General features: G+C 44.5%; 1 protein-coding gene across 2 annotated transcripts in view; it reads left to right on the top strand.

Annotated features, from left to right (window-relative positions):
* Positions 1-695: 695 nt before the first annotated feature.
* Positions 696-19378, top strand: part of USP46 (ubiquitin specific peptidase 46) — a gene marked incomplete at its 3' end in the record, with an annotated part of 61482 nt that continues 42799 nt past the window's right edge. Inside the window, exon 1 of one of the 2 annotated variants that reach the window (XM_082630847.1) lies at positions 696-826. In XM_082630847.1, coding sequence (XP_082486973.1) covers positions 791-826 — 36 coding nt within the window. In that variant the 5' untranslated portion in view covers positions 696-790. The remainder of the gene's footprint in view (positions 827-19378) is intronic. The other variant, XM_082630848.1, reaches the window with a different exon arrangement.

The raw sequence follows: 19378 nt of genomic DNA, 5'->3' as shown, positions 1-19378 counted from the left end.
AGCCCCGGGGAGAAACGAAAAGTTGGATGTAGTCACCCCTACCCCTTGCCTCCTCCACTCGCCCAAACATAAAAACCCGGGGCTGCTGGGTGCCGCGCGGCAGGAAAGAACAAATGAAGACCGAAAGCGGCCCCCTGTCCCCGGCGACGTGCCCCGCTTCCCCGGCCCGAGGGCAGCCCCTTCCGCCGGCCGACACCCCACGCGGGCGCGGTCCCTGCTTCCCGGGCGGTGCCGCGGGCCGGAGGAGGCCGCCGACGCGTCGGGGTCCGCGCGGGGGACCTGCGGCAGCCGCGCGAGCGAGGGCCTGGCCGCGCATTCCAACCCGTTCAGAGTGAAGCAGGACAGCAGAAGAGAAAAAGAAAAAAGGCCGAGCCGAGGTGGCCGGGGGCGCGGGCGGGCGGAGGAGGGAGGAAGAACCGCGGGGACCCGGGCCGGGGCCGGGTCGGGGCCGGGCGCGCGGCGGGAGCGCTCGGGGCGCGGGCTGCAAGCGGCGCTCGGACCGCCCCTCCTCCCGGCGCCGCCGGCCGCGGCCCAGGCTCCCTCGCTCCGCCACTCCCCGCCCCTCCGCTCTCCCTCCCGCCTCCCGCCTTCCCCGCCCTCCCCTCCTCCTCTCCTCCCTCCCGGCCTCCCTCTCCCAGCCAAACTGAAAGCCGGACCCCAGGCCGCCTCCCCGCCGCCGCCGCGCCGCCGCCGCTGCCGCGCCCGGCCTCCCCGCGAGCGCTTCACCATGGCCGGTCCTGTTTTCACCTTATAAAGATGGCGGTGCGGGATCGCTGTAACCTTTAGACTAATGACTGTCCGAAACATCGCCTCCATCTGTAATATGGTGAGTGGCCGCCGCCTCGGGGGTCGCGCCCCAGGCGCGGCGAGGCGAAGAAAGGGAAACCGGAGTCGCACGCCCGCCCGGCGGCCGGTGGGGGTGGGGGCGGCGGGGGCGGCGCGGCCCCGCCAGAAGTTCCCGGCCACCGGGCTGGGCGGGCCGGTCGCGGCCCCGAGCCCCCGTCCCCCTTCTCGGTCCCGACCGGGGACCCCGCTTGCCGGTCCCCGGGCCGAGCCGCTGCGCCTCCGCCCTCGGGTTAGGGTGGAAGCGTCTTGGGGGGGAAGGCAGAACCCGGACGTCCCGGTGGACCGGGTTGGAGGAGAAGCTGGTGGCTGGGGGGGTACCCATCCTGTCCTTGCCACAGATAAAGCCCTGCCGGACTCCCTGACCGCCCTCATCTCATTTTTGGGTTCACTCCTTAAACTGTATTTAAGATTCACTTTGCAGAGGCAATAGGTGTATCTGGTGAAATCTGAAATGTGATAGAGCTGTAAAAAAGTGCAAAATTGTGGTTAGGGAAGTGAACTTCTACCTGGTTTAGGAAAGCATGGCATTTGCTTTGGATGCCTCAGTTTTCCCATCTGTGAAAGGGGGACAAGGTTATAAGGCAGTAACAATTAGAGGCCCTAAGGGTGGGGCCGGCTGGGGGCGTGGAGTTGGTCTCCAGGATTATCCTGCCTGATCCACCGTAGACCCAAGCGCGGACTGGTGGGCGTGGACACAGCAAGGGGACCTTGCTGGGCTCCGAGTTGGACTGGGTCCATGACGTGGTGAGCACTTTAACTTGGGTTTCTCCCATTGCTTTCCCTTCGTTTTCATTTTCTACAGGAACAGCCTCCAGCCCTTGGGTCCCCAGGGTGCATCCTGCTGGTACCTCTACTTGTCAGAGCCTTGGAGAGCACAGCTCGCCCCCTGGAGTAAGGCATTGCCTTCCTGTGCAGGATGAGAGAGTGTGTACTTTGCCTTGGCTCTCCAGGGTTCCCCTGCCCCGCATCAAGTCTCCCCTCCCCCCAGCTGAATGGAACACATGCTCTTTTAATGCCAGTTTGGGGGAACCTCCCTTGAAGCTAATAATACAGGCCACTAAAGGGAATCTGAGGAGGCTTGATTGAGAAGCCTGGGAGTAAGGTGATCTGGCTGCCCTTCCCCCATCACCCAGCTTTATAAATCTTCTGTCCCACATTCTGTTGCAAGATTAACACATGGGAAAGGAGCATTAAGGAGCCATGTGTTAGCTCAGGGGTGGAATCAAGACCCACTGGTGCTGGCTTCAGTTTTCAGCACCGTTGGACGTGGCTACCGCTGTGGTCGGCAGAGCAGTTGCTGGGCCTTCCCAGAGTGATAGCTGCAAAGGTACTGGTGCAGGACCAGCTGTGGTGAGTGGCTCCTGGCACGTTTACATTTCCTGTCTTCCTTCCCTTTCCACACAGAGACAGGTCTTCTGCTCCTTGCTGTCGAGTGGCATTAATGTCGCTTGGTGCAGTGAAAAGATCCTCTCCATCTCTCTGTCTGCTAAGACCAGCTCCTGAGGGGAACTCTGAAACCAGAGCATCTCCAATACTCTCTTTCGTGCCTGCTGGGGTGGCCTTGGGCTTACAGGGCAGTGAAGCTCTTGGTGGTGTTCCTGTCCTGCTTGTGTGTGGTGACACCTCTCTGTATTGAAGCAGGCTGGAAACTTGAGAGCTAACATGTCCCAAGATGAAGTCAGTCCCCTGCTTTTTTTTTTTTTTTTGGCCCTCAATGCAGTTGGGGCTTCTTGGCACACCTGAGTAGAATGTCACAACCTGTTTCCAGTAAAACTTGGCCAGGGAGGCAAGCTGCAGGGAGGACATGAGAGGAGCGGGCTGGCACTGTGTCTGGAAAGTTGGTACCTCATATGGAGTCCCTAAAAAGGCCCCAAATTTAGGGTCATCACCCAGGTGAGGTGAGGAACCAATAATTCATAACTAGGGAGTCTTACGTTTCTAGTTTCTGTATGGACACTGTGCCTGGAGTAAATGATATGAAGAGCTTGGGCTCTAAAGTCAGACTTCCTGGGTTCAATGACCTGCTTCTAATATATACTAGCTTTTTGTCCTTGAACAAGTTGCTCTCTCTACTACTTTCCTTATCTATAAGAAGGGGATGATAATGGTTCCTACCTCATGGGACTGTTGTATTAAATGAGTTACTGAGCCTAGTATGTAGCAAGTACTCATTGAGTGTTAGTTGTTATCAACCTCATCTTTCTCGTTATTATGTCATCTTCAATGGTTTAAAGGGCAATGGGTTTGATGTCTTCTTGTACCTGATGGAAGCAGCCACTAAGATAACCCACATGTTCATTTATGCAAACCAAGCTGACTGCAGTATAGGGAGGCTGGGATGGGAATCCTTAACTCCGCCCCTTATAAAAGGCTGCTCAGGTCAGTGGGGCCCCTCCCAGTCTTGCTTCCCACAGAGGAGGCTCGGTGATGAGGAGACTGCTGTCTTTTCACTTGATCAAACATACGTTTTCATTGGACCTCTCTTTAGATTCTTCACTTGATGATGAATTGTTTCCAGGTAGGTTTTCTATGGGTCTCTCCTCACTGTTTCGTTTCTCTCTGGGGCTCTTACTGATCCTTCCCACTCCCAACTCCATTTGGTCCCAGCTGGTCTGAGTCGTAGTTAGAACAAGTGGCAGTTTTTTGGTTTTTTTTTAAGCAGGTCATTTGGCATATTTTAAACAGGCTGATGTGTGTCCAGAAAGAGTGTTAAAAGATATCATCCTTCTAGGTAAGACTTGTACAAACCGACCTAGCATTGAGAAGTGGATTTGTTTCATCCAGCCGACAAGAAAGGACCCAGCAGAGCAGGAAAAACCTTGTAGCAAATCCTTTGTGTGATTGAAAAATAAACACCTTCTCTTTTCCCCACACTTCTTGTGCCAGTTTTAGGTACAGGAGTTGTGGGAAATATTCACATCCCTCCGCTTGTCCCCTACCCCACTGAAGTTTTATAGTCCATTGGCAGTTTAATGTGAGTTCCCATTTGTTTTAATTTCACTTCGTGGGAATTCCTGCCATAGTGATTCTTGATCAACTTGCTTAGGGCTTGTCAGCTTAGCCACACAGCGTTTCTGGTTCAGAGATAGTAAAGCTTGTTTGGCTGGTGTGTTGTAATTTTTAAAATGTACTAGCCGCTACCAAGCATAAGGAAATGTTCCTTGTTGATAATCCTGACTTTTGTCCAGACCAATGGATTTAACTTCCTACATATTTTTATGGCCCTACAAATGGAAGGTTTTTTAGGGGTAGATTTTATTTGAAGAGCCTGAGAAATTTTCTAAAGAGGAAGCATTTGTTAGGAGAAACCAAATGTGCCCTCTAGAAATGTGACTTGTACTGATGCAAATTGGCCTAAATCATCAGATCTTAATTTCACGTGTAATAGCGCTGTAAGTTGTGCCATGGAAGAAATGCTGTGCGTCAAATAGATTACATTTTGTTCCCGAAAATGGCCATCTGTTGAGGACCTTTGTATTAGTGTTGGCACATATTATGTGCAGGTACTTAATTGAATGAGGTGAGTCCCTGTCCCCAAGGAGCTCCGTGGTTTCTTATCTTGTGGGTAAAACATTGGTAAAGATGAAACAATTTCAATACAGTGTGGTATCCACAGGGATAAAGGTTGAACAAAATCTCAGAAGCGATTCAGTGGACTAATGAACACAGCAGGATGTTTCTGTAATATAGTTTGCATTTGACTCAAGTTTGACTATTTTTTTAATTTGATATGAGGACATGATTATAGTCAGCGTAACTTAGAACTGGAATCTGTGCCATTGGGTGTTTCTCCAGCTAAGCCTGAGTCTAATGGTGCCTCTGGACAAATTGTTATATTTCTTGGGACCTTAGTTTTTTTCCTCAGCTTGTAAAACTGATATATATATTTTTGGTTGTCAGAAACTTCTTAGTGAGTAGTAGTTTCTGGAGTCTTTACTTGAGTGGCTAACTACTTTGTTTAAAACTGTGTTGAATTTACCAGATATGACCATTTCAGCATTCATTGAACAACCCCAGGATATTATTGGACATCACTATGAGTGCCAGATTTGAATTCTTATAAATAGATGAAGTCACCTTGATATGAAGGGGAAGTAAAATTAGTAAACATTTGTAACAACGCTAGAGGATTTTTATAGAGATCACTTTATGTTGGTAAGTCAGTTACTTATTTGAGGCAAGTGTTTTGAGAATAGTTGAAAAAACTTTTTAAAGTTATTTAAAAATATGTAAATCTCAAAATTTGGAAGAGAGAACTTGCTTCTTCCTCTATTACTGTTACTCCTTCCCGTTGTCAAAGATACTAGGAAATCGTAAGCTGAGTTTAATATATCAGCTCGGAGAGGTTAAGGTCATGTGTGAGCGTCTCCACTGATACTTGTCAGATTTAGAAATTGCAGCCTGAGGTGGCATGGGTTAATGTTTAAAGAAAAATTCTGTTCTTCTGGCCTCTCAGATCTAATATGGAGGAGTTTGTGTTGGGTTAGGACCTGACAATTAGGTCTACAGATTCTTCTTTGTTTTTCTTGGAATCGTAAGGGAAAACAAAGCTGAATGACAATATTTAGTTAGAATTAACGTGATACCATTTTCTGGATATCAACTATGTGTGTTCCAGTTCACCCAAACAATAAAACCTATTTATTTTTCATTAATGTGGAATTTTGGTGTGTTTGGGTTGTAACTGAAAGTAATTTTCAGTTTTGATTCTCTTGAGCAATTAAGAGAAGATTGTCTAGTTCATGTCTTCCCTCTCCCTCCTGCCCCAGTCTGTCTAGTTAGTTTGAATGAGTTGAGGTTTTATGATGGTATCTAATTCTGTGGTATCATCAGAAAGGTATCTCTTGGTGGTTTTATTTCTGGCCTACTCACGGAGCCAGCCCAAAGCAAATCGATTGGGAGAGATGTAAAAAAAATGGTGTCTTTTAGTCTAGTTAACTTTTCTGGCCTAAATATTTTATGTAACTTCTTACAATAAACCTTCAGTTGTGGTGGAACCAAATGCTAGTCTAAGGGTTTGAAAGACCTTGCTGATCTTTTAAGAGAATAGGCCACCCCAAAATGAACCAGCAAAAACGTTTCTTGAGGCAAATAAGTTCTGTGTCAGCAACCAACCCCGGCACTAAAGGCTTTTTGGAATATTTCTGTTCTGGGATTGTGGCTTCGAATTTTGGGGACATCGTAAGTCCTCTACATGGAATTTTACCACAATTCTGAGAATGATTATTTGCCATGGGTAGTTTGAAGAGTGAGAGGGGAACCCTGTTGGTTCTCTGAGCTTTCCATTTGTAGGTTCAACCTTCCTCCTGCCCATCAAGTTCTTTTTTTTAAAAAAAAAAATTTATTTATTTGGCTGTGCCTGGTCTTGGTTGCGGCATGCGGGATCTAGTTCCCTGATCAGGGATCGAAGCCAGGCCCCCTGCGTTGGGAGTGCGGAGTCTCAGCCACCGGACCACCAGGGAAGTCCCCATCAAGTTCTGATTCTACTCTCAGAACTGCCAAATGCTTTCAAGTAGCTCAGACTTGGGACCCTTTTTCTAGGTGGTGATAAATTTCAGGCATACAGAAAAATATGGAGACTGATAAGAGTGAACACCCAGTATCTTCCATCCTGTGAAGAAATAAAATATTACAAATACAAGTGAACCTTTCTCCATCTCATTCCCTTCCCACCAGACAATGACCACTATTCTGAATTTGGTGTTTATCACATGTTTTTATACCTTTACTAGATATGTAGGTATTCATAAACCAGATTTGAGTATTGCTTCCTCATGTTTGTAATGCTGAAAAATTTGTTTGCTTTTGTTTAAATAATGATTTTGAGGTTTATCCATGCAAATACATGTAATTCTAGGTTATTTTAACTGCTGTATAATATTCCATCACATGAATGTGCTACAATATATTTATTCATTTTATTGTTGGATTAGAATTTTGTATGTGTGCCATGACAGTTTTGAACCTGTCTCCCTGTGCATCTGTTTAGAGTTTCTCTGTGGTGCATACCTAGAAGGGAAATGGCTGGGTCAAAGGAAATGGGCATCTTTGACTCTAATATATTGCCTTATTTCTCTCCAATTTGCATTCCAGCCAGCAGGTTTGAGAGTTTCAGTTGCTCCACATGCTTGCAGGCACTCAGTATTGTTAGACTTAATGTTTTGCCAGTCTGATGGGTGTGAAATGATATCTTTGTGGTTTAAAATTTGCAATTTCTTGTTTTCTAGTGAGGCTGAACATCTTTTCATGTGTTTATTTTGCTGGGTTGTTTTTTTCTTTATTAATTTTTTTAACATCTTTATTGGAGTATAATTGCTTTACAATGGTGTGTTAGTTTCTGCTGTATAACAAAGTGAATCAGCTATACATATACATATATCCCCATATCTCCTCCCTCTTGCGTCTCCCTCCCACCCTCCCTATCCCTCCCCTCTAGATGGTCACAAAGCACCGAGCTGATCTCCCTGTGCTATGCAGCTGCTTCCCACTAGCTATCTGTTTTACATTTGGTAGTGTATATATGTCCATGCCACTCTCTCCCTTCGTCCCTGCTGGGTTTTTATTTTTTAATTTTATTAAAAGAAAACTTTTTATTGAGGTATAGTTGATTTACAGTGTTGTTCAATTTCAGGTGTACAGCAAAATGATTCAGTTATACACACATATATATATTGTTTTTTAGATCCTTTTCCATTATAGGTTGTTACAATATATTGAGTAGAGTTCCCTGTGCTACACAGTAGGTCCTTCCTGGTGATCTATTTTATATACAATAGTGTGTATATGTTAATCGCAAACTCCTAATTTATCCCCCCTGCCACCACCCTTTGTGCTGTTTTTTTTTTTTCCTCTCTTTTTTCTTTTTCAGCCGCACTGCATGGCTTGTGGGATCTTAGTTCCCTGACCAGGGATTGAACCCCGGCTCCTGGCGGTGGGAATGCCAAGTCCTAACCACTGGACCTTGAGAGAAGTCCCTGCGCTGGGTTGTTTTTATTTATTTATTTATTTATTTATTTATTTATTTATTTATTTATTTATTTATGGCTGCGTTGGGTCTTCGTTGCTGCGCGCGGGCTTTCTCTAGTTGCTGAGAGCTGGGGCTACTTTTCGTTGCGGTGCACGGGCTTTTCATTGCGGTGGCTTCTCTTGTTGCGGAGCACGGGCTCTAGGTGTGCAGGCTTCAGTAGTTGTGGTGCTCGGGCTGAGTAGTTGTGGCATATGGGCTTCGATGCTCCATAGCATGTGGGATCTTCCCGGCCCAGGGCTCAAACCCCTGCATTGGCAGGCGGATTCTTAACCACTGCGCCACCAGGGAGGCCCTGGGTTGTTTTAAATCCAGGGGCTCCAGAGCAGTTTTCCAGGGCTTGAAAGTCAGGATTGTGGTGTTGGTTTTGCCTGCACGTAGGGAAAAGGAAAATGAAGGGGAGCATCAGGGAGACCAAAGAAAAAGTCAAGCAAGATAAGGATGGAATGGAAGATAGAGGCTGAGGACATGATAACAAGGTGGGGAAAATGTAGCAAAAAGGATTATAGACTAGAATGGAGAAGATAGTCTTGAGTGTTGAGAGGAAATTTGGGATCTTTTACTGTGCTAGCCAGGCCTCAGTTCAAGTTACATCGTTCATGCCTTGTTTAATCGAATTTGGTTTCGGTGAAAATCATGTCTGGGGCCTCTTCCGGTGAGAATAGCAGCAAGGCTGGACCTGTGGAGCTTTGTTTACCCAGTTGCTTTTTGAAGTTCTTTTAGAAAGGCAATGTGAAGTTATGTTCTTCTTCCTGAAATACATTTCTTTGTCCTTCAGGTTAGATACACTGTGCAGGAAAACAGTTTTTATCAGGATCTGCTTGAATGTACTTGTGGAATTATGATCTCAAGTATTTAGAAAACATTCCCTGTACTTTATTTTAATTTTCAGAGCATGATGAATGTCACCTTATTGAACGCAGACACGTATGGTTTTAAAAATATGAGTAACATTAACTTAAAAAATATACTTGAGTGGTTCTTCGGTGTACGAAAGAATTGTGCCCACAGGTGCATTCTTTTATTAAAAATTCAGCCTCTGGGTTTCTGCCCTCAGAGATTTTGATTAAGTAGGTCTAAGGTAGGAAACCTGGAATCTGCATTTTAATAAATATTCCCTCCTCTTCTCACTCCCTCTTCCTTCTGTGGCAGGTGAGCTAAGGATCACAGTTCGAGAAATGTTGCTTTCCTTGGGTAATAACCTTGGCCTCCTAAAAAAAATATATAGCCTATAGAAATTATCTGCCATGTGAAAGGTTTTTTTAAGTCTATATAAAATTATTTAAGGTAGTAATTTAACTTCAAGAGCTATAGATCATTGCCATTCTGTAGATGTATTTCCTGATATTAAATAGTAGAGTTTTATTGCTTTATGTTCCTGTAACAGGGATTCCCAACCCTGGTTATACATCACATCCCCTGTGAAGCTTTTGAAAGTAATTTTAAAGAAGTTAAATCACAAAACATTAGCACCCAAAAAAGCATGGAAAAAAAGAATGTAATTTAATATATGTTATATACCCAAATGCCAACCCTTCAGATTTAACAGACTTATATTTAATCATATTTGGTTAAGATCATTTTTTAGATATGCTACCTTAAAAAAACCACTAACCACCCCTATCTCTTTCCTATCCCCTCCTCCTAGAACTGACCATTTTCCTGAAGATGGTATGTGTTTACCATGCATGTCTTTATACTTCTATTTATGAATCCATAAGCAGTATATCTGTATGTGTAAAACTGTATAGCCTTTGTGACTATCTTTTTTCACTCAACAATTCTATTCGAGAATATGTTGACACACATACATCTATTTATTTTCTGTTTATTCATTCTAAGGGCTCTTTAACAGTATTTTTTGGCTTCACCATGGTTTACTTATTCATTCCCTTATTTAGGGACAGTTGGATAGTTTCCAGAATATTCTGTCTGGAAACAGTGCTGCAGTGAATGTTCTTGTTCCTATCTTCTTTGCACACATGCCTCCATTTCTCCAAGATATAGTCCCGGAAGTGGAAATGCTGCTCTTAGGATATGCTCGCCCGCAGCTTCCCTAGGTATTGTCAAATCATTCTCCACCGTAGTTGCATGAATTGGAGCTTGTCTGATAAGGAGCATCTAGGGCTTCAGTCTCAATTTCTGACTGTATGGAGGTGTAGGTAGGTCTGGAGTGGGTTTTAGGCACCCGCATTTTTTCCTTAAGTGCCACCCTTGATTCTGATCAGCACCCAAGGTTGAAAAAAAACCACTATGTTAGACTGGCAACCCCACGAGGGCAGGAGCTATGTTTATCTTATTCACTGGGGATTTCTCAGCATTCAGCACAGTGTGGTAGATTCACAGTAAATAATTATTGGATAAATGAAGGAAGAGATGCAGCATGGGAGAATGGAAGGATTGCCTTGCCGTAAAGCAGTGCTCCTCAAATTGTCTTTTTTTTTTTTTTTTCCCTGTCATGCCGTGCAGCATGCGGGATCTTAGTTCCCTGGCCAGGGATCAAACCCGTGCCCCCTGCAGTGGAAGAACGGAGTCATAACTATCATAACTATTGGACTGCCAGGGATTTCTCAAATTGTCTTGTCTGCAGGAGTTACCTGGGGATCTCGTTAAAATGCAGATTCTGATTCACTAGGTTAGGAGTGGGGCTGAGATTTTGCCTTTCTAGCATCCTCTCTCGTGACCAGATGCTCCTGGTTTGGGGAGCACACTTAAGACCCTAGGGAGAAAAGGAAAACAATTTCTTTTTTCCATACAGCTCTAAAGTGGAGCAGTTTGGGGTTTAAAATCCTGCTTGGTAAATCTCAAGGCCTGTTTCCCCATCTCTTTACAACACAAAATGGCATGATGAAATACCCTCCTCACGGCTTTTTTTTTGGAGAATCAAAGGATATCTTGCCTGCGGAAGCGTTTTGTGAGCTGTGATGCCCGCACACGTATTACTTTTTCATAATTCTCTTGTAGCGAATGAACATCTTCCTTCAGTTTGTTCAAAGCACAGAGCTGTTGGTATTGCAAGAGCCAATGGGATCCTTTCAGTTTGACCTGCCATCTACATTTAGTGGGCATTTTGGGAAAAATAGGATTGGGGAAGGAGGTTGGGCAAGAGCAGAGGCAAAATCCATCAGATGCTGTGGTTCTGACTGCGGGTGCTGAGGAAGTGGGGTTCCCTTCTCACTGTTTCTTGAGTGTGAAGGGCTAGAATGAGGTCACATCTCTCCCAGTCAGCTCTCCAATTTCTTCCCCAGGTCAGACACTTAAAGTGAGAGGGGGCATGCTCAAACTAATTATTTGATACTAATTGATCTCTAGGTGTAATCAGAGCTATTCAGGGCAAACTAGGCCTGTGGTCAACCCAAGGTTAAGCCACCACAGGACACTGTCATTTAGATACAAGTGTTCAGGATGCTTTGGTAACTGGCATCCTGCCTCATCCATCTGAGAGAGGCTGGCTGGTGTGGAGAGTGGAGGGCGGATGAAAATAAAATAAATACAAATAAAGTGACATTTAGAACGCTTGTGTATTGTGTGCTGGGGTATTCCCAAGCTTCTCTTCCTCTAGAGAAAAGCCATGGACTGGATCCACTTCCTTAGACCCGTGATTCTCAAGTGTCAGTTTGTTGTCCTTCACGGTTTTCATTATATCTCAGAACCACCTGAACTTATTTATTTAGTAGTTGTCCTTAAATCTGTTCAGCTTCTTTTAATTTGGCCTCATTCTGTGCTATGACATCTGTGAAGTAACGGGTTTGATGTGCTGGTTATGTGCTTTTTAAATACATATCAAAAACGTAGTTGCTGAAGTTAAAAATGTTCATATTCGTGCCACCTAAGATTATCTCCCCTCCCTTGGGCATTCATGGTCTGTACCGGGAGACACTGGCTCAGATAAGAGGTTCTTTATGGTGGTTCACCTAACTGGCTCTTGGAGGAGCCCTGTTAAACGGTTTGCGGATTGCAGGCTGGCGAGCTTCCTCCCGAGGCAGGTCAGCGTGTGGATGGGATCCGGTTGGTCGGGTGTGAGAGCTGGCCATCATCCACCCTCTCAGAGACTCTGCTTCTCATCCATGGCATGTGGGTGATGAGAGAACTTCCCTCCCTGGGGCATTGTGGGGCGTAAGTGGAATCATTTGTGTCTAGCGCTTAGCCCAGTGCCTGGCCATTTAATTGCAGTTTTCTTCTAGAGCCCCCTCCTTCCCACTAGCAAAGGAGTCCAAAGGCTGTAGTGGAAAGAGCCCTGATCTTGGGATCCGAGGTCCCGGGTTCCAATCTTGATCCTGCCACTTTGTCACTTTTGTGGCATTGGGCAGGTGAGTTTAGGTCTCTGGGTCTGTATGAGAGCCATTGCTCCTGGTGAGCAGTGCTGAGAAGATGAGCTAGCATGTTATAAGCTCACTGTGGCTTCCAATCTGAGACAAGCCCGGGGAGGGGAAGTGCGTGGAGCGGACAAAAGGAGGAAGAAGCTGTGATTTCCGACTGAGATGTTGTTGGAAGATGCAGGACTGAGGGTGTGTGGCAAAGCTTCTGTAATCACCAGTCAGGATACTGTGTTTTTCCTTTCCTAGTAACGAGGGCACATCATGTAGTAAACAATTTTCAGTCATCTGATAAGCATAAACATACCCTCTTGTGTTATCTGGTGTACAGTTAGGTATTCCTAACAAAAACACGTGAGGCGACTAAGCTCAGTTTCTTCCTTTTTTAAAATAATTTTTAAAGAAAGTTTTTGAAAAGGTTAATATGAGTTACATGGTAGAAATTTTAGATTGTACAAAAGGATGTATGTTGCAATTATACCCACCGTCCAATTCTTGTCTCTGGCATCCAGCAGTATTTGCTGTTTCTTCCGCTTCTATTCAGAGGTATCTTATGCATACCCAAGCAAGAATGTTTATATTTCTCTCCTAGTTTTTAAAAACACAAAAGTGCTTGTAGCATGTACTGAACAGTCTTGATCTGCCCTTTGTTTTTGTATCTTGGAGTTGGGTCTGTGTTAGTAAGTAAAGAGCATCCTCATTCTTTTTTTATGGCTGCAGAGTATTCAGTTGCCTGAACATATTGAATTCACTTAACTAGCCCCCAGCTGATGGGCTTGAAGGTAGTGTTCCAGTCTTTGGTATTTTACAAACAAGGCTGCAGGGAACAACTTTGTCCCTACATCATTTTGCATACTTTGGGGTGTATCTTGTCAGCTGACTTCCTAGAAATGGATCTGCATTTGTAACTTTGATGCATTTGTAACTGCCAAATTGCCCTCCACTATCAATATGTGTGACTCTCGTAGCCCACAGCCTTGCCAAAGTCGGATGCTATCCAAAAGCTTTTTTATCTTTGCCAGTGGGGGAAAAAATGGTGTCTTGGTATATTTTTAGTTTGCATTTCTCATATTAGGAGTGAGCTTGAGCAGCTATTCACACATTTCAGAAAACAAGCTCAATTTCATTTAACTGTTTTGCTGTTGGCAATTATTTTCAGTCTGTAGGGAAGGACCAGTTTTATTTTCAACCTGTCACAGACTGATACTTTTGTAAAATACAATAAAACATTAATTGCAAAATGGAATAGAAACCTCAAAGATGCTTAAAACACCAAGTCCAGTTGTTATATTACTAAACTCTACAGGTGCAAACTTACCCGGTCCATTCATTGTACATGTTTTCCGTTTCTGAACTTTGCTCCCGGGCAGAGCAATAACGCTTTGAGCAGTACCGCTGTGAAGACCTGCTACGTCTCTTTTCTCCCCTTGCCATCCTCTCTGGGGAGGGGAGAAGAGAGCACCGAATTTTATATTTTATGTTTCATAATCAATACATTACAGGGTGGTTTCAGTACATCAGACTAAAATATCTCTGGTAGTGCAGTACCGATGCAAGGGCAGGGATTCCACACTGTGAGGTGGGGACACTGCTGTCCTGGTTTTTCACTGATGAAGACCTTGAGCTCGAACTAGAGAGGGGGATGAGAGAAGTACTTGAAATCACCCTATTAGTTAAATTTGAGGACTTGGCCTCTTTGACCTGGGGCTTTGCCAGGATCCTGTGACACCAATGCTGCCTTTCAGGGAAATGATGAGAAGGGTACCTTTGGGTAAAGTAGGAGCTTAAGAGACCTCATGTTCGAGGAGGCAGCTTGGTGCCTTTGCAGAACACTGGGTTGGGAGTGAGGTTCTTGGTTCCAGGTCACTGAATTCAGGGACTGGGTAAATACTTCTTCCTCCACCTTCTGCTAGAAGACAGACCCAGCTCTTTGTTCTCCTTTTTTTTTTTTTTTTTTTTTTTTTTTTTACGGTATGCGGGCCTCTCACTGTTGTGTCCTCTCCCATTGCGGAGCACAGGCTCCGGACGCGCAGGCTCAGCGGCCTTGGCTCACGGGCCCAGCCGCTCCGCGGCATGTGGGATCTTCCCGGATCGGGGCACGAACCCGCGTCCCCTGCATCGGCAGGCGGACTCTCAGCCACTGCGCCACCAGGGAAGCCCCTCTCCTTTTGAGTTGAAATGTCATCTCTGCCTGAGGACTTTGTTAAGCTGTGTCTAGCCACAAAGAGAGTTGTTTTACAAGCCAGAGGCTCTAGCTGCTGTTTACTGTCCTTCCTATGATGACTTGGGATCATTATGTATCCCAGGGTCATCTTTCTTCAGTTGCAGACGTTATTGCTTCTGCGTTACATCATTAAGTGAAGTCACTTTGAGGTTTTTTCCAGAGTTGTTTCTGTCTCCCCAGTATCGTATAAGGCTTGGAAATGACGTGCTATCCTGGTGCAGAATGAAAATGCCCTTTAACTGCCTTCCTGCGGAAGCCTGGAGCAGGGCAGAGGAGCACTGTTGAGCCAGGAGTTGGAGTCGTGATGGTCTTAAGATTGAGGGTTCACAGCTGACCTCTGCCTCATACTAACACTTGACCTTGGCCAGTTACTTAACCTCCATTAACTTCATTTCCCTCACTTATGAAATGGGGATAGTGAGTCTGAGTGTGTGACTTATCTGGAGGGAGAGTGTCAGTGTTGCTCGATGGGACCAGGTGATGTGTGTGCTCTCTGAGCAGGATGGGCAGCATCCATAGCCCCTCTGGGTATTGCCCACCCATGGATAGGTGATGTGTGATGGCCAGCAGCCAAAGAGGACACTCTCAGAAGCAGCGGCCCTCTGCCCAGTCTCTATGTCTGCAGCTAAGGAATTACTAAAAGTATGAATGAGAAGACCATCTTCTCTGACTTGTGGTCAGGAGCTCAGGCTCTGGACCAGAGTGGCCTGGGGTTGAGTCCTGGCGCTGCCTCTACTGGCTGAGTGAGCCCGGGCAGGTTCCCTCTGTTCTTGCATGAGTGGCATGGGGACAGTAAGTGGGACTGCCTTGGTTGGCGGACAGTGGAGTCGATGAATACAGAGACGTGAGGTTCTCTGAACAACAAGCGGTACATACTGCTTACCCTGTTTACCAAGTTTATTTAGTCAGCAAATTTAGTAAGTGCTTTTGTATGCCAGATGTTCTGCGTGATCCTAGGAGACCAGTCAGTCACAACCCTGTCCTCATAGAGTTTATGGTCTAGTGTAGGGGTTGACAAACTTGTTGGTAAAGGGCTCAATGGTAAATATTTTAGGCTTTGTGAGCCATGATATCTCTGTCGCAGCTCTTCAACTCTGCGGTCGTACTGTGAAAGTAGCTACCATAAGTAAATGAGTGATCGCAGCTGTGTTCCAATAAAACTTTATTTACAAAAACAGTTGGTGGGCCACATTTGGCCCATGGACTGTCATTTGCCAACCTGTGGTCCAGTGGGAAGACAGGTGTTAAATAGTCACAAATAAGTAAGTTATTACAAATTGTGATTCGTTGTATGAGGAGACACACAGGATTCTGAGAGAGGGAAGGGTCAGGGAAGGTAGCTGTGAAGAAGTGACATTGAAGGCAAATGCTGAGTAGGAGATGAGGGGAAAGAGGGGACGGCTCTGAGGGGCCAGAGAACTGGCCACACTAGTTCTGAGTCAAGAGGCTCAGAATTACAATCTGCATTTCTGTCTCTGTAGAGACACAACAGGTGCTTTGCCAGTTTCTTTGGATAAGAAAATAATGGCAGTTTTTTCCCTGATTTATAATTCATACTACTTCTCCCCACTCACCCCTCCCAAATAATCCCAACACTGAGAGATGAGCTGTATTAATATATTAACACATTTTGTTCTGCATACTTCTGGTGGGTCCTTTCTCTTTCTGTTCCTTTTTTTTTTTTTTTCTTGTCAGTATCCAAAAATTTAGAAGTTAGGGAAGTGAGAGTGCACGTTTTTCTAGTATTAGGTGTCAAATGGTTTACTTCTTAGAACTCATTTCTGCTTTTTGATCTTGTTTTCACTTTTTCCTATTTTAAACGATATTATTTTCTTTTCCTATTTGGCTAGATAAAAATCCACAGCCTGAAACCATTCTGAAAAAAAAATCTATTTCCTCTTGACTACATCTCAAGTTTCTCCTGATTTTCAACCTCAATTTTATATTCTCTTTAAGTAGGTTGCAGTGTTCTGTGGTGATTTTACAGAGAAGGACACCTGTGCTCCTCATTCTAGAATATTTTGAATGGTGCCTCAGAGGTAGGGGTTTACCTGTATAACTCTGTGACCCCTTCTATTTCCTCGGTTTTTCATTCCTGCAATTCTGGGACTCTGAGGGGACCCTGCCACCTTGAGAGTCAATATTGTGTAGTGCTTGGGAGCATACACTCTGGAGTCAGATGGTGTGAATTCAAACCTAGTTCCAGTACTTATTAGCTGTGTGAACTTGGATAAAGTTACTTACCCTCTCTGTGCCTCAGTTTTCCTATCTTTAAAATGAAGACAATAATGACATCCACCTCACAGCATTATTGTGAGGATTAAAATGAGTAAAATATACATCAAGTCCTCAGAGCAGTGACTGGACACAGTAAGTGTTATTTTTGTGATGTCTATTATTATTATTACTAATTATGTGGAAGCCAGTGACTATAATTCCTCCTTAACCATCCTTGAATTCTGGCAAGTGGCTCCTGACTCATCCTGAAATCTTGAGCTGCATCACTTCATTTTTGCTTCACTTTCTCCTTAAGGCTCTAGGAATGACCTTTTGTCATCAGAAGTCTGGGAATACTAGTGCTTCTGAGAATTAGTCCTCTATGTACTTTTGTACTTTGAAAACGTACTTGATAAGTAAACTAGCCTTTTTTGAATATAGACTTAAAAATGTAGTTTTAGCAACAATATTCACCTCTCCTGTCGTATATTTTAATTCATGGTTTATAACCAGTGACTTTTTCTCTGTGTACTTAGAAATCCTTACATGTTATTTCAGGCCTTTCTCCACTTTGTACAGACTTGAAAGAGATCCTGCCTGCCTTAGGATGCAGAATTGGGGGAGGAGGTTTATGTTTCTGGGCCTTGGTTTTTTTCATCTGTGGAATGGAGCTGATCTCCAAGACCCCTTCCTGGTCTCTGTTTTTGGTTTAGCCTCCTGCATATTATACAATGTTCTCATTGGTTTTCTTTTTTTTTTTAACATCTTTATTGGAGTATAATTGCTTTACAGTGTTGTGTTAGTTTCTGCTGTATAACAAAGTGAATCAGCTATACATATACATATATCCCCATATCTCCCCCTCTTGCGTCTCCCTCCCACCCTCCCTATCCCACCCCTCTAGGTGGTCACAAAGCACCAAGCTGATCTCCCTGTGCGATGCAGCTGCTTCCCACTAGCTATCTATTTTACATTTGGTAGTGTATATCTGTCATTGCTACTCTCTCACTTCGTCCCAGCTTACCCTTCCCCCTCCCCATGTCCTCAGGTCCATTCTCTACATCTGCGTCTTTATTCCTGTCCTGCCCCTAGGTTCATCAGAACCTTTTTTTGTTTTTTTAGATTCCATATATATGTGTTAGCATACGGTATTTGTTTTTCTCTTTCTGACTTCCTTCGCTCTATATGACGGACTCTAGGTCCATCCACCTCACTACAAATAACTCAATTTCATTTCTTTTTATGGCTGAGTAATATTCCATTGTATATATGTGCCACATCTTCTTTATCCATTCATCTGTCAATGGACACTTAGGTTGCTTCCATTTTTGGAAATAAATAGTGCTGCAGTGAACACTGTGGTATATGACTCTTTCTGAATTATGGTTTTCTCTGCTTATATGCCCAATAGAGGGATTCATGGGTCGTATGGTAGTTCTATTTTTAGTTTTTTAAGGAACCTCCATACTGTTCTCCATAGTGGCTGTATCAGTTTACATTCCCAGCAACAGTGCAAGAGGGTTCCCTTTCCTCCACACCGTCTCCAGCATTTATTGTTTGTAGTATCACCGGTGTGAGGTGATACTCTCATTGGTGTTTATAGACCTAGCAGTACCATCATTCTGATTATATCCTCCTGGGCAAACATCTGTCTTCTTCGCCCCTCCCCCGAAGGAAGACATTCTAACATGTTTTCCTATAAACTGCTTTTAAAATTGCTTTAAAAGAAATGCCTTTCTATACCCGTCTTACACATTTATGATTCATCCTTCCCAAGTTGTTGTTATTGTTGGTTTTGTGTTTTTGTACCACCCCTTGGCAGTCACACGGTTGCTTTCAGAAGTGCTGTGAAGAGCTAGCATTACCGTCTTCTTGTTGGAACTTGTCCCAGCCCAGATTCTATTTTTAATAAAGTGTGGTGCATTGTTTTCAAAGGTTACCCAGTTTTTTACTGATGAAACTGAGAACTGTGTTTCTTATACCTCCAGACCCTGGGATTTACTGCTATAGATTCGTTTTTTGTTCAGCATCTGGTCAGTTATTCTCAGTGCCTTCCGTTTGCCTTATGTGTCACTGTGCTTGGTGCCCGCAGTAGAACTGCAGGCTCTTGGGTTTGCAGCATGCCTTGCAGTTTACATAGTGCTGATACTGTCCCCGTTTTGTTTGATTCTCTCTGCCACCTGAGCCATAGGCAGGCTGAATATCCCACCTCTCAGCCAGGAGACTAAGGCCAAGAGAGGGGAAAGCAAATTCGTACCAGGGGGAAAAATGGCCAAATAAAGCTCTGAGTTGTGTGCTGTGGGCCTTAGATAACTGGTCTGTAGGATATTAGTTTGCTAACTTTCTTTTACATTTTTTATGACAAAAATAATACATGCTCATGGTAAAAAATGTGAACAGTTGAGAAAACAAAAAGCCCCCGGTGGCCTTGTCATCTGCCAGCCCCACTCCTAGACACTGGTGACAAGTGTTAATAATTTCTCAAGTATTCGTTCTGGAATTTCCATTAGAATGCAGGTGTTGAAGGCCGGCCCGAGCCGCTCTGTCCCTTTGTGTCCCTCAGAAGTAGAGTCGTGCTGGACACGAAGAGGGCTCAGCGTCTGCTGCCTGAAAGGAGGACATTTCCAGTAATTGTCCTGTACACACACTTACTCTCTCACACGTTTTTATTGATACTTATTGCTGTATCTTGGACAAATTTTCATAGCCGTGCCTATAGAGTAGCTTTACTTTTTTAAGTAGCTACATGGT

This window comes from Mesoplodon mirus, assembly GCF_964341445.2.
Source record: "Mesoplodon mirus genome assembly, chromosome: 2".
Lineage (NCBI taxonomy): Eukaryota > Metazoa > Chordata > Mammalia > Artiodactyla > Ziphiidae > Mesoplodon > Mesoplodon mirus.
This window is presented reverse-complemented; position numbering and strand designations above follow the sequence as displayed.